The following is a 15,969-nucleotide window of genomic DNA, read 5'->3' as shown; positions in this document are numbered from 1 at the left end:
ATAAACATAAACTTTAAACCGAATCTCATAAATTATTGTCTTCTTTTCTTTGCATTTATTTATTTACGCATATATATTTTTCCACAAATAACTAACACCATAATAGAAATAATTGCTCAATCCTGCCCTTTAGATCAAGGAGGACGGCTATTCGTATAAGAGAGCCATCCACGAAAAAATACAATTTGAATCTTCTGCATAAATCCATATACAACTTACAACTTTATTTCCAGATCTAAAATTCAGAACTGGGGAAAAAAAATGATCACAGACACCCCATACAAATATCTAGATATGAGTGGGCAAACATTTCGTACAAACCCTTTTTTGGCAAGTTTAAACTAACTACCCTCCATATCCATACCAATGATTCATTCAATCTGGAACAATCATACATCAACTACGAGGATCCGCCTTCATTAACACTTTTCTTAACCAAATTAGCCATCCGATCAGCTGATTCCATGAATTCTTCCTTCCTCTTCACCATTAGATCATTCACCGCCTTCTCAACAATATTTCTATCACACAAATCCTTTATATCTAACCCCAGCTTCCACACTTCATCAACAAACCAACTATTGATCTGCTGATCAGCAAAAGATGGCCAACAAATCATAGGCATTCCAGCCATGATACTCTCCAGAGTCGAGTTCCAGCCACAGTGAGTCAAAAATCCACCAACCGCCTTGTGGGCTAAAACTTCTTCCTGCGGAACCCATCCCGCAATGTATCCTCTTTCCTTGGTTGCCTCCACAACCTCCTCAGGAATTTGACTCTCGCCATCTTTTCCTGAAATAAAGTCAGGCCTGATAACCCATAAGAAACCTTTTTTGCTATTAACCAGGCCATAATAAAACACTATTAGTTGATCTCTTGACATTACGGCAACGCTACCAAAGCTGACATAGATAACAGATTGCTTGGGTTGCTTGTCAAGCCATGCGATGCAGCTTCTGTCAACTTTCCACAAACCGCTCGAGGAATGTGTTTTTTCGGGGATTCTTACTTTGAGATGTGCATTAAGTGGTCCAATGCTGTAGATATTAGGGCATCAGTTATTGCGGATTTGGGACAAGATGGGTCCTTCCAGATCTTCAAATGTGTTCAATATGAGACCACCTGCACGAACAGATAATCGGGTCTCACGCGCAAAGAGTAGGAGTTGCAGATCCATTGGGTTGTTAACTCGACAGAAGCTTGGAAGATCGCGGCACCTGAGAAAACCTTCCATTCCAGTTACATTGGTTATCAGGCGATCCATATCTTCAGTTCCTTCAAATGAAAATTGAATAAACAGAATTGGAGCTTAGAAAGAACAAAGAAAAGAAAAATAAGAGAAAATCTTTTGTACATCAGAATAATATAATCAACCAATGATAATGTGGCGAGTTTAGTTATACATAATGTACGTAACTGCAAACTTGTCTGACAGTTTATTGGTTAAAACAAACTTGTGTATAGTTTATCGGTTAAAACAAGGTGTTTGGTCGAAACGTTAAACTATTTGATAAAATGATTCAATGGGTCAGTCTTGGCAGGACAGCTGCAACTTGAATTTGTGCTTATTCATCAAAGATCAGTGGTTGAAGTAAAAGCTTTCAGAACATTACAACAGTCTGGATATGCTCTGTTCGATTTACGGCATAAAGAATTCAATGGTGAAGATCAATTAAGGGAAGAAGACGTTATTTAACCACTGATCATGAAATTGTAATAGCGATAATAGCACTACATTCTTAGTGTACAAATAGGTGCTGCAACTTCGGTAAAAGTACGCTGGAATATCAGAAAACATTTATTATGCAATTTAAAACAAATACACACATGGTAACATATATCGAGTAGTTGTACGGTTGACTTAGTGCTTTGGATGTAGAGATATGTCTCTCAATGAATTTAAAGGGACAAAAGAGGAAAAAAAGAAAGAAATTTGGTGAGATTAACTATGCTGAATTTTACTGTAAAATCTGATGAAGCGAAGAATTGTATGTCAAGTTAATAAGCTAAATGAATACTCTTGGGGCTGTTATAAGATTGAAATGAAGTATATAAAATTATTAATGTGGCAGAATATCCGAAGCAAAAACGAAAAAAAAAAAAACTATCATTGTACTTTCCTCTGTTTTTAAGCTAATACAGAACATGCAAGAAAGGAAGGTAATAGGTTTATGTATTTATATAGGCACATACCTTTGATAGGAAGCTCGCCTGCAATGATGATATTAGGGATGCAATGGAAAGACCAAAATGCACAAGCACTGACAGTGCAAAAATAAATAATGGAAATTCCAACTTCTCTTGCAACGTCAATTGCATGGCTCATATACCCATGCATGGCTCATATACCCATCTGCGATAATATAGTTCACCGGCGAATTAGAATCGGTGACCATCTCTTTCAAAAGGGGTGGAATTGCCAAGTTCAATGAATCAATGAGCTCAGTGAATTTATCTGGAGTTCGAGGATGATCCTTGGGAAGTCCATCTGTTACGGTCTTGAATTGAAGCCCCGGAATCTGCATGCAACGCGAAAAGCCATCGCTGCTGTGCCGGATGACGCGATCGTAATAATATTCGGTGTTGAGAAACGTAATCTTGATACCGGCGTGGCTGAGCAGCTCTGCAAGCTTCAGCATGGAGTTGACATGGCCTACGCCTGGAAGTGGTATCACAACATGAGCGGGATCCTGCTTCTCCATCTCTGGCTCAGACTTCGACTGTCGGAGGGCACTAATTTTTTTTATTTTATCTTTTTTTTGTGGTGTTCATTATCCGAGAGAAATATACATGTTATTTTAACCAGCAGATTAAATATTAGATAGGGATCACTATTTAAGGGCGTGGGTCGGGCTTGAAAAAGCCCAGACCCAAGCCCGCATTGTTGACGGTAGACCCAAGTCCTTCAAAACTCCGTCTATACTTAAATGGGCTGGATTTGAGCTTAAAGTCTATAGGTTCGGGTCGAACTTAAGCTGAGCCTAGACTTAGGTAAATTTTTAATAGAAATTAAAATAAAAAATTTTAATTAAAGATAATTAATTGATTATACAATATACAATAGATTAAAATTAAATACAAAAAATATAAAATATAAAGCTCATAATATATAAAATAAAAAATTTTATTTATAACATATAAAGTTCAGGTCAAACTCGAAGTTTTATCATGAATTCATATCTAAGCCCATTTCACTGTACGCTTTTAAATTTTCAATCATGACTTGGCCCATCCTTACGGGTCGGGCCTAAAACCCACAGGCCTGGACGGACCCTTTACGATCTAGGCTAAGCTCGAAATTTTTTGCCACCTCAACACCTTAACGCTTATCCTTTCAGAGGTTGACAAATGCGACATCTAGAAATTTGATAAATGACACGCCTAAAACATTTATAATGGAAAATGATGTTTGGTTGTATAATGTTCATCAAAATGCATTTTTTTAATTAAAAACTTTTAATTTTTCGTTTTTCTTTCAAGGTTTTTAACTTTTCATGGTGGACACCCTCAGAGTTTTATCGTAATGTATCTAACTCATAAGTTGGGTGCATAAGAATAAAAAAATTGGGTTATTGGCAATAAAAAATCTTTAGGAACTTTGAGATATATTTAAATCGAATAGTGGAAATGGGAGTGTTTTTGGGCAATGGTGTATTGCGGTAATCTTTTTTTTTTTTTAAGGGAAACATAAAACTTCATTAAATAGATAATTGAGAAATCAACCAAGGAGGTGGAACATGCATCCGCTCTCCCGGCCCTGACAAAGAACCCCCCACCCTAGCAATAGAATGGGTAGCAGAGTTCACAGATCTCCTAACAAAAGAGAAAGTAACATCTCTTAAGGATTGAGCTAATGCTCTACAATCACCAATAATAAGGACGAAGCCATTAGGACTAAAACTATCAACAGACAAAGCATTGAAAACTTGTAAGCTGTCCATTTTAACAATAACAGGAAGGAAAGATAATCCCCCTCACGCCAATAGCTTCAGCTTCCCGAGCACCAAAACTTCCAACAAGACAATCACTTCTTGCAGCTATGAATTCACCCTTAGAGTTTCGAATTACAGTCCCATAACTAATTGTGCCACTAGAAGGAAAGGTTGCCGCATCAACATTGCACTTAAACCACCCCACGCAAGGCCTTTGCCAACACACGACATGAGAAGATGAAACAGAATTATTATCAAACAACTGAAGCTTTCTCATAGATTGCCATTGAAAAAGAGCCTGGCCAACTAAATTAAGAACACTAGACAACCTCCCATTTCTGTGCTTCCAAACATTAGCATTTCTATTTAACCAAAGACTCCAACAAGTCATGGCAGCAAGGTCACAATCATCACTGCTACAACGGGAAAAAATAGCCTCCAACCAATCCACAAAATACAAACAGCTCCCATATAACCAATTGGAGACAAAAGCTAGTAGGATTTAGCAAATGAACAATTCACAAGACAGCGTACGCCACGTGCAATAAATGATCGCGCTAGCAAAAAAAAAAAAAAAACCTCCTTGCCCTCCATGCATGCTCTTAACGGTTCAAAAACCGCTATAATGATAAAAGAACGTGAAAATCTCAGAGAAGACAGTAAAATCTCCACTAAAAATATGCCACTATATGAAGGCAAAAAATGTTTTATCTCTCTCATAAGCTCCCACACTCACAAACTCTTAGTCTCATTACAAATACACACACAAAACCACGGGGTTGAGGCCTTCATCAACCTCTAGCCACCATTTTCAGAAGGCTTGCAAGCTCTCATCACCCAAAAAGTTCAAGTAGCTGACTTGATCATCGGAGTATAGTGGCCGGCCACCACCGACTCCACCTCTAACCTCATTTCCTTATTTGCAAATTTAGAGGGATTCCGTCAAGCTTTTCTACTCCATTCCAGACCTCTTGCTACTGCCATCTCAGTCCTCTTCTTCTCTAGATGTTTTAAGTCCAAAACTAGCCTATACGTCTGACCCAGTGAGGTACTCAAAACCTCTTAAAACAAATTTATTATTTTGGTGAGAGTTTACCCATCTTCCCTGTAAACCAAAATCCACTAAAATAGGTTGATTTATATTTGATGCTTCAATAATTTATTTGTAATTTTTTTTGGGGCTTAATATGGTAGAAGACTTGTAACCATTCGATGTTGATGTTTGTCATGGATTGTCACTTTATTTTTCACATCGAAACAGTAAATGTATACATATGAAATAGATACAAATAAGCATAAACATATGCCTAAAATGTAAAATATGCAGCAACGTGTTGCGGCCCCATCCTCAAGTGATCGTAAACTGAGATATACGAAATCTTACCTAAACCAAGAGTAATAGGGTAATTAATATGAAAATAATAAGCTTCCGCACGACTTATTATTTTATAATTATAAATTACTACTTGCATATAGATATAAACTCTTAGTATTTTATAATCACAAATTACTACTTGCATATAGATATAAACTTCATAACGTACATAATACATGAGTGACCATGATAGTTTATCAATATCTTGCCTTCAAGGTGTGTGATGTGTGGGAGAAGTACTAAAGAGATTTTAAATCGCTTGTTTTTTCATTGTGATGTTGCTTCTAAATTGTGGAGAATTCTGCAAAGAAGCAAAGTTATGTTGGGCTATTTATTGTGAAGCTTTGTTAATAGAGATCATTGTTGCTTTTGGGAAAAGGGAGGAAACCTACTTGTTAGGAATTTCATTGTCTGGATATTGATATTTTTATGACAACATCAGTTTTTATATTTGTATGTCAACATCTTCATTGGACATATCATTGAGTCTTTATTAATACTGTAATTTTCTTATTACTTAGATGATATCAAGGAATTTCATTGTATGTCAATAACAGATACATGCAAATTAGGGTTTAACGTATTATGGGCTCGTTTGGTATGCCAAATTGGATTGGACTGAATTGGATCAGATTGGATAAGATAGGATTAGATTGGATAACACCAGATTATATATAATATTATATTACGTTTGGTGCAATGTTGGATTGGACTATAAATAATCATATCTCATGTTTGGTATGCCATGAGATTGGTTAGTAACTAATAATATGTCTTATATATTAATTTATCAAAGTTATCTTAGATTTATTTTAAAATGACATAAAATATAATCTAACTTAAATAAACAATTATTGGTAAATTTTTTAAAAGATACAAAATCTTCCCTTAATTTTTTTTTATATTTAACATTTTATAGTTTTAAAACTTATATTTTGCTAAACAATATCATTATAAACATAATAAGAATATCATCACCAAATATAATAAGAATGTCAATCCATAAATGAAAAAAAAAATTACATAACAATGTCACTACCTGTATATACGAAAATATTACATATCATTAACATCAAAAGAGTGTCCTGACATATATACTACCATTAGATGATGACATACCAAAAAAAAAAAAAAAAAGTCATCACCCAAATGCAATTACAACACAGAGTGCCAGCAAGTTAAAACTATTACCTGTTTCCCAAAAGTCATATCCTGCAGCATATTTAACACGTGATATCCTTCTATGTGAGCCACATGTATAGTTACAAAAAAATTATATATCAACACTACCTTTGTCAACCATGAAATCCACCCTTCACAATTGACATAATGAATTCCATTTTGTCTTGGTCATTACGTAGTGTTTTAAAAATCTCGGCACTATTTGGTTCATTTAAAAACTTCTTCATTAACTCAATTCGATCATGAATGGCAATCTCATTCTCTCCAACCGATTAGCAATTTTTTGACTTTCACATTCTTTCTCCTTGGTCATACTTTGAACTAGTTGTGCTACATTTTCATTTGACCTCTCTATAACATCCTTAAATACACCAACAAAATTCTCAAATGTACTGTCAACTAAATCTTTTGACCTTTTTCTCTTCTTACCAATAGTTTGAGATTGTTTTGATTCACAAAGTGGTCAACTTCAATTTCATTCGGTGACAGTGGAGAGAAACCCATACCTAAATCGAATTCATTACCATAAAATCCTTCCTCTTTAGCATTCATCGCCATATCATTGGGAGTTTTTGCTGCCCTTCCAATGGCACGATCTTTTCCCTATATTTTAGCAAACCTCTCATATAAAGGAAACGGTTTGCCTCTCCATCCCTTTGCATCTTTATGACTCTACAAAATAATAATAATAATAATAATAATAATATATAAAAACACATTCAGACACACAACAATTAAAAATAATACAAACTAAATGATAATGTTTATTTAAAAAAAAATTATTGCAAACCTGCACATAAGATTCCCGTGCTTCATCACTATCAACTTTAATACACTTCTTCTCATCATTCGATCCAAATCCACTTGTGTTCAGCATATAAAAAATGCTTGAATATTGTCGTTTCCAAGCCTTCATTTTGGAATCAATATGGAGGCTAGCCTTCTATCCAGATTCAGGAAGCAACTGCTGTAGTTTCACCTCAATTTTTCTTGTAGTCCCTGCTATAAACTGCCCACCATTTGCTACTATTTCCTCCAACACATCCAATAAAGCTTCTTCTTCTTCTTTAGTCCATACATGCCTGCTCCTTTTTTTTGTCTTGTTCGTTGATTTAAGCATTACCACCTCCATCTTCCATTCCTATACAAGGTTAATTTCACTCACTTTTTATTACAATAATAATATGAAAAAAATATTACATTGGATTATAGCATCCATGTTCAAAACTAACCAATAAAAATATTACATAATCAAATAAATTTCAAGAAATAACTTTCATGAATACGATAATTGGACAAATAAGGAACTCATCGAGATACATTCCATGTAAACAAGTTATTAGCTCCGTTCCAAGAAACTTACAGAGTAACAATTTTCTTTTTCTTTTCAAAATATCCAACTCTTATCAACATAAGAGACAAAGTTTACTTATTGTATTCTTAAAAGCATAAAGATAAAGTAGATGGCGAGCAGTAAAGTAAATTCACTATATGCAAGAAGAAATTTCTAGAATTGCTCAAAAAAAAAAAAAAACAATTTCCAGAATTGCTATCTTTTTTTTTTTCATAGAAGAAATTCACTAAAGAACAAAATGACAAGATCCAATTATAGTCAAAAGCAAATCACATAAGCTAACAAAGAATCTGGACCATGTGGCTAGAAATTGACAACAAGATTTGCTAGCTTATGAACAATCCCATTACAATATCTGAAAAATAAAAGAAATTCTACATAAATGTATCTTTTTTAATTCATCCTGAATTTTAGTCAAAACCTAGAAATTTCTTTCATGGAGCTACTCTTTCCCGTGAACAAATCCATAAAATAGTTCACTCAACACAAACAATTAACCTCCAAAATTAATTTATAACCATGAAAATTAAAATAGAAACTAAGAAACACTCAACTACTATATAAAATATGAAAATTCATCATATTAAATAATTACAACAAATAAATAAACAAATAAACTAAAGTAAAAGATTTGAGAAGACTCACTGCAAGAACAAAAGAGATCTAGCAAGCAGAGAGATTGGCATTGAGAAGGATAGAGTTGGCGTTGAGAAGGATAGAGAGGAATTTTGGGCTTTTTTTTCTTATCCTATGGCTAAGTTTTAGCTTATCCCGCCCCCCCCCCCCCCCCCATGATAAATTTTTGACACTGTGTTGGATTAAATGGTGGGGTCCATTAATTTTATCCCACAATTACTATTGGGTACCAATCATTGCATTAGGATTATTTTATCCTAAAATTATCCAATCCCATCATTTTATACTTGAACCAAACACACCCTATATGTATATGGCGTCAGCATGATTGCATAGAGAGATATTTTAGGATGAGGAAAATGCATAAGATAAGCCCATATGATAAAGTTGGCGTGAATCATAGAGAAGATACAAGACTTGGGTGTTACTTCACGTGGGGACTACAAGATCAAAAGTAATTGAAGATAAATCAATTTCGACATGGAAGTTATAAATGAAGATCAAGCAAAATATATCTTTGAGATGGTTTAGTTTGGGGTGATCATTGAAGATTGAGATAGATTTGATTGATTTATGGAAGATATCAAGATAATAAAGAGATATTGAAGAAATAATATTAGTATATTATCATGAAGGGTTCTTTATATATCTACAGAATTTGGTAGCTATCTGATGCAGCGGAAGTTTAATGTTTAAAATATTCCGTTGATTCTAGAGAATACCGGAACAAAAGAACAACTAAATTCACGTTGATTCAAAAGAATACCGCGAATTTAGGGTTAAGACTCGTTGATTCCACAGAATACCGAGAATTAATTATTCAAATACTCACAAAGAGATTTGAAAATTGAAATATTATTAAACTCAAAATTCTACCTTTAAAGGCTACAAGAGGGAGCTATTTATAGTAGTAGTAATTATCCTAATTCATGAAGTAAAAACAAAATCCTAAATTGAAAGGGAAACAAAATTCTAAATTAGAAAGGAATTTAAAAGTCTTAAACTTTAGTTAATAAGGAAACTAATCCTAGTATAATATGGATTCCTACTCTTCATCATTCCCCCCAGGGTGGAGAGAATTCGCCCTCGAATTCGGATTGTCAGCAATAACCTCTTCATCATGATCACCTCTGTAAGGAATAAGATGCTTAACATTAAATACATCTGCGGTGCGGATATGACTAGGAAGCTTTAATCTGTAGGCATTAGGATTTATCTTCTCTATAATCTCCAAAGGGCCGATTTTCCTGGCAGAAAGCTTGTTGTACTCACCAACTGAGAATCTATCTTTAGTTAGGACAGCCCAAACAAAATCTCCCACTTGAAATTCCAAAGCTCGACGTTTTTTGTCTGCCATAATTTTATAACCTTCGGTCGTCTGCTTCAAAGACTCTTGCATAGTTTCATGAATCTTCTGAAGCTGCTCAATAAAGTCTTCTGCGTTACCGCTTTTGCGAACTAAATCTGGAACTGGAGCCAAGTCGATGGGAGCTCGTGGATTATATCCGTAATTCACCTGAAAAGGGCTTAAACCAATACTACGCTTAACTGCACGGTTATAAGTAAACTCGACTTGATATAACTTCTGATCCCACATCTTCAAGTTATCGCCAACTAGACTACGTAGATGGTTTCCTAAAGAGTGGTTGACAACTTCAGTTTGACCATCTGTTTGTGGGTGGTAAGCACTACTAAAATTCAGGCGAGTGTTAGTCAACTTCCATAATGTCTTCCAAAAATGGCTAAGAAATCGTGTATCCCGGTCAGATACTATAGAACTTGGTAAACCATGCAATCTATAGACTTCCTTGAAGAATAGGCGAGCAACAGTCAAAGCGTCTGTAGTCTTCTTGCAAGCAATGAAGTGAGCCATTTTCGAGAATCGATCAACAACAACAAATATTGAATCCATACCCCTCTGAGTGCGGGGTAATCCCAAAACAAAATCCATGCTAATGTCAGCCCAAGGTTGTGTTGGAATCGGCAGCGGCATATATAACCCAGCATTAGTTGCTGTGCCCTTGGAAACTTGACAAATGCGACAAGTCTCGACATAGTGATAGACTTCACACCTCATAGTAGGCCAAAAATAAGTGTTGGCGATTAGAGCCAGAGTTTTGTCACGACCCATGTGCCATTCGTTATGTAACTCTGAAATGATTTTTAATCTCAAACTTGAGTCAGGAACACACAACTGATTACTCTTGAAAAGGAATTCGTCATGTAAATGATAATCTGAGCGAACCCTGCAACAACGTCTTCCAATATAGGAGCAAAGTAAGGATCAGAAGCATATAACTCTCGAAATGTGTCAAATCTGAGAACTTGATTATGCATTTGTGTCAATAAAGAAGTTCGTCGACTAAGTGCATCTGCTGCCCGGTTGGATTCACTAGAGGTATGTCTCACCACAAAGGTAAATTGTTGAAGGAATGCTGTCCACGAGGCATGTCTGTGAGAGAGCTTGTCTTGACTATTGAGGTACTTTAACGCGGTATGGTCAGTGTATAAAACAAAGTTTTTATGAATTAGATAATGTCGCCAATGTTTTAATGCTTGGACTACTGCGTAAAATTCCACGTCATAAGTGCTGTAGTGTGCCTTTGCTCCATTCAACTTCTCACTGAAATAAGCTATAGGCTTACCATGTTGGCTAAGAACAGCTCCAATGCCGACCTTAGAAGCATCACAATGTACCTCAAAAGTGATCGAAAAATCTGGTAGGGCAAGTACTGGGGCAGTAATCAACTTTTCTTTGATAATCTTGAATGCCTTAGTAGCTGCCTCTGTCCAAGAGAATTGTCCTCCTTTCATGCAATCCGTGATTGGTGCCATAATAGTACTGAAATGAGGAATGAATCGCCTGTAAAAAGAGGCCAATCTATGGAAACTTCTGGTGGCGAATAAAGTAGTTGGCTGAGGCCAATCTCGAATAGCATCCACTTTTGATTGGTCAACAGATATACCATCCTTTGACACCACATATCCCAAAAATAATACTTTCTCTGTCAAGAAAATATACTTGTTTACTGCTGTGTATAAACTTGTTGCTCTTAAGGCTAAAAGCACTTCTCTCAAATGTTGTAGATGTAACTCGTGACTGGTGCTATATATAAGTATATCATCGAAGTAAACAACCACAAACTTTCCAATGAAAGGGCGAAGAACTTGATTCATGACTCGCATAAAAGTACTCGGAGCATTGGATAAGCCAAACGGCATTACCAACCACTCGTATAACCCTTCGTGAATTTTAAAAGCTGTTTTCCATTCATCTCCAGGCCGTATTCGAATTTGATGGTAGCCACTTTTCAAATCAAGTTTGGTAAAAATTGTTGCTCCACTGAGTTGATTTAACAAGTCATCTAATCGAGGGATTGGAAAACGATATCGAACTGTAATTTTATTGATAGCTCGACTGTCCACGCACATCCTCCAAGAACCATCTTTCTTTGGAGTCAATAAAGCAGGGACTGCACAGGGACTAAGACTTTCATGGATAAATCCCTTTTCTAGTAACTCTTCCACTTGGCGCCTTAATTCCTCATGTTCTATAGGACTCATACGATAATGAGGTCGATTTGGTAATGTAGAACCTGGTACTAAATCAATTTGGTACTGTATATCTCGAAGAGGTGGTAAACCATGTGGTAGCTCATTGGGGAACAAATCTTGAAATTCCGCCAAAATAGGTGTCACAGCTTTAGGAATCTTCGAATCACCGTTACTCTCTTTTCCCAATAAAATGTAGACTCTCTTTGTCTCTACTACAACATCTATAAATTGCTTCTTGCCTAACAAATAATTACCCAAGTCTTGCTGGAGAGTAAACTCCTTGTTAGGTAGGAGAACGATCTTGGTGTTGTTAAACATAAAGCTGTAGGTGTTTCTCTTCCCATCATGCACTACGTTTCAATCATATTGCCAAGGTCTACCCAGTAATAGATGACAAGCATCCATAGCCACAACATCACACCAAATTTTGTCTTTATAAATTGAACCAATGGATAAGGAAACTAAGCAACGTTTCGATACTGTCACTTGATTTCCCTTCTTCAGCCATGTGAGCTTGTATGGAGTTTGATGAGGTTCTGTCTTTAAATTTAGCTTTGTTATGGCTTCTTCCGAAATGACATTCTCGCAACTGCCGGAGTCTATGACCATACGACATACTTTACCCCCAATTGTGCAAGTAGTCTGAAAGATATTTTGTCGTAGCCACTTGTCTTTGTCTTGACCTTTAGGAGTGAAGAATGCGCGGTTCACAATCAACATTGGTCCGCTATCACCATGTTCTTCAACAGATTGAGCGCTATCACTACTATCAAAAGTTGGCTCTACAGCGAATTCTTCAGTTTCTTCCTCCTGATAGTCTTCGCTTTCCTCTGTGCCTACGAATAAGCCTTTACCATATTTTCCTCCCTTTTTACATTCTGTCATTCGGTGTCCATTTTCTCCGCAATTAAAACAGCGTAATCCCGAACCCGAGGATTGGGTTTTGCTGCTTTGACCGATTTCACTAAGCTTATTAGTTTTATTTGAAGGATTTTGAGGAGTGAAATTACGAAATTGGGAAGTTGGGTTTGAATGATCACGAACAACACTTCGAGCACCCCGAAAGCTTGAGTCATTAGTACGTCGACTAAATTGCTTCTCCAACTGCAAGGCTTGTTGGTGTGCCTCTGAAACAGAGTATGGGTCAAGTAAATTTAATTGGTCTTGAAATTGAGATCGTAGGCCTCCAATGTAGCGGGAAACCTGTTGTTCTTCTGTCTCTGTCAAGTTATTGCGTGCCACCAACCAATGAAATTCTGTAGTGTAATCATCCACTGATCGATTACCTTGCCTTAAATTTTGTAGCTGTTGGTATAATAGTTTGGCGTAATTATGAGGCAAGAATGCTCCACGCAAGTGCTTCTTGAACTTTTCCCAAGAATCAATCTTCTTTTTGCCTTGCCTAATCCTTGTGAGCTTAGTTTGTTGCCACCAAGCTGCTGCTCTTCCACGAAATCGAGTTGCAGCAAGCGAAACTAGTTTATTTTCAGGAACTTCTTTGTATTCGAAAACTTCCTCAATAGCATTAATCCAATCCAATAATTCTTCAGGTCGACCACTTCCTTGAAATTCGGGAATGTCAATTCTCAACCCAGATTTCCATCTTCTGTCATCAGTAGACTCAGTTCTAGGTCGACGCCCAGAGAATGGGTTAGCAAAGCTTCCACTTGATTTGTCTTCACATTCTGGAGTACGATGGCGTTCGTCAAGTAACTCTGCCATTCGTGCCATTTGTGCAGCTAACATATCAATTCTGGCTGTCATACTAGCCAAGGCTTCATCTTTAGAAACATCTTCTTGACTGTAAGTTGCAGTATGAGCATCACGAGCTTTTCTTGGAGGCATTTTTTTCAATTTCGGGTTTAAAAAGGTAGTGGGGCTAAACTGAAAGTAAATAAAAAGTTTAGGCCGAAACTGTAATTAAGCAAAAGTTTTAGATTTCCGATGACGATGGTCGGAAATCGAGTAAGGATGGGTGGATCTGAAAGATTTTGGGTTGGTAAGTATGATGGTGGTGGTGGTTTGTCCGAAAAAGTGGTGCTTTGGCCGGAAATTGTAGATAAAGCTGGCGGTTTTGGAGGGCTTCGGTTTCCGGTGGTTTGAGCGTCGATCGCCGGTGAGGAATGGTGGGAAAGGTTCAGTTGATGGAGAGGAATGGACTGATGGTGGTGCTTCTGGCTAAATCGCGCCGGAAAGTGATGAACGGAGGTGGCGGCGATCGCGGCTGTTTTGGCTTTGCTTCCGGCGATCTGTGGCTAACCGACGGTGGAAGATGCTTGGGGTTTGATGGCCGGCAATTTATGATCCGTTTAGTGGTGGTTGTGTCCGGATCGGTGATGGAAAACGAGAGCCAGCAGCCTTGGACGGTGGCCGCGGGCTGAAGCTTTTGTTTCTGTTCTGTTTTGGTTTTTTTTTTTTTTAAAATAATGAAGCTAAACGGAAGAAAACAAAAAAGGAAAAAAGGAAAGGCTTGGTGGTAGATGAAGTTAGATTGGTGAGACCAGGTTTTAGCTCTGATACCAAACTGATGCAGCGGAAGTTTAATGTTTAAAATATTCCGTTGATTCTAGAGAATACCGGAACAAAAGAACAACTAAATTCACGTTGATTCAAAAGAATACCGTGAATTTAGGGTTAAGACTCGTTGATTCCACAGAATACCGAGAATTAATTATTCAAATACTCACAAAGAGATTTGAAAATTGAAATATTATTAAACTCAAAATTCTACCTTTAAAGGCTACAAGAGGGAGCTATTTATAGTAGTAGTAATTATCCTAATTCATGAAGTAAAAACAAAATCCTAAATTGAAAGGGAAACAAAATTCTAAATTAGAAAGGAATTTAAAAGTCTTAAACTTTAGTTAATAAGGAAACTAATCCTAGTATAATATGGATTCCTACTCTTCATCACTATCAAAGGATGAAGATTTAGCAAGATCAGACTCTTCAGTACACGGAATTCATCTAGCAATATATAAAGGACAGTCATTCACATATTTTGGCAGAAGCGAGAATGCAAAAGAAACAGTATTATACCCATCTTTGTTAACTTTTTAGGGGATGCTGCTTGGCTTCTTATCTTCCCTTTACTACTCTATTTGTTAGACTTTAATGTGAGAATAGGTTGTTGTATGTATTTAGACTTTATATGTCTTAGGTGGTTTTGTTTATTTGGTGATTTGTTAATCTAATCTTTACGAGAGTGAAGGCCGTTGGAGTAGTAAAGAGATTCTATATTAGTAGCTACAAACTTTCGATCATTCTTAGATTTGGAGATATTGTCTCTGATCTTTTTCAGGGAAGGAATTGTGCGTTTTTAGTAGAGAGATTCTTTGGACAGACAACATACTGTTGACTTGGAAGTCTAATTCAGAAGAGGAAGCAAAAATGTGCAGTGCACGTGAAATGTTCACCTGGTGAGGTTTATGTGTCATGCCACAAATCCCAAAGGGTCCAAGGATCACATTTTTACCTATGAATATCTCAAAAATGTGGCAAATATACTAATAATGAGAGAAGTTAAACAATTATAAAGTTGTTAAGCTTAAAGCTTAGAGTTCAACAAAATAACTCCCAAAAGCAAAAGACATATTAAGCTTAATAAATCACAAAAGTTTCATGTCCTAAATTTACATGTCGGTAGTCCTTCTAAGATTAAAGGAATCAAGTGATAAAGTAGCTTTGCCAGAATCCATTTTGAGTTAGATCTATTGATTTTTTAGAAATCACAGTAAGCTGTATTGAGTATAAAACTCAATAAGCAAATTAACTCTTGATATAAAGAAATAGACATGAGTACAAGCTTCTTTAAATTCAAAGTTTCACAGTTCGCAAATCACCTACAAATACACACATTCTTATTATAGGAATAAACATTCTTTATCATCACTTAGTAAGAATTCACATATCACATCATATAATGAGCCTAAGTC

At 36.3% G+C, this 15,969-nt stretch overlaps 1 protein-coding gene, 1 long non-coding RNA gene and 1 pseudogene across 2 annotated transcripts; all 3 read right to left on the bottom strand.

Moving 5' to 3' along the window:
• Positions 1-128: 128 nt before the first annotated feature.
• On the bottom strand, positions 129-2,817 carry LOC102608010 (7-deoxyloganetic acid glucosyl transferase-like; annotated as a pseudogene).
• Positions 2,818-6,291: 3,474 nt separating this feature from the next.
• On the bottom strand, positions 6,292-8,653 carry LOC102607709 (uncharacterized). Its single transcript, XR_001506643.3, has 3 exons — positions 8,489-8,653; positions 7,280-7,630; positions 6,292-7,161 (listed from the first exon to the last, which is right to left on the bottom strand). It is a non-coding gene; the product is annotated as an uncharacterized LOC102607709 (long non-coding RNA).
• A 3,738-nt stretch (positions 8,654-12,391) lies between these two features.
• On the bottom strand, positions 12,392-13,879 carry LOC127899898 (uncharacterized). Its single transcript, XM_052434045.1, has one exon. It carries the CDS (start codon positions 13,877-13,879, stop codon positions 12,392-12,394), a length of 1,488 nt encoding a protein of 495 aa, XP_052290005.1.
• Positions 13,880-15,969: the final 2,090 nt, after the last annotated feature.

Source organism: Citrus sinensis, chromosome 9, assembly GCF_022201045.2.
Source record: "Citrus sinensis cultivar Valencia sweet orange chromosome 9, DVS_A1.0, whole genome shotgun sequence".
Lineage (NCBI taxonomy): Eukaryota > Viridiplantae > Streptophyta > Magnoliopsida > Sapindales > Rutaceae > Citrus > Citrus sinensis.
This window is presented reverse-complemented; position numbering and strand designations above follow the sequence as displayed.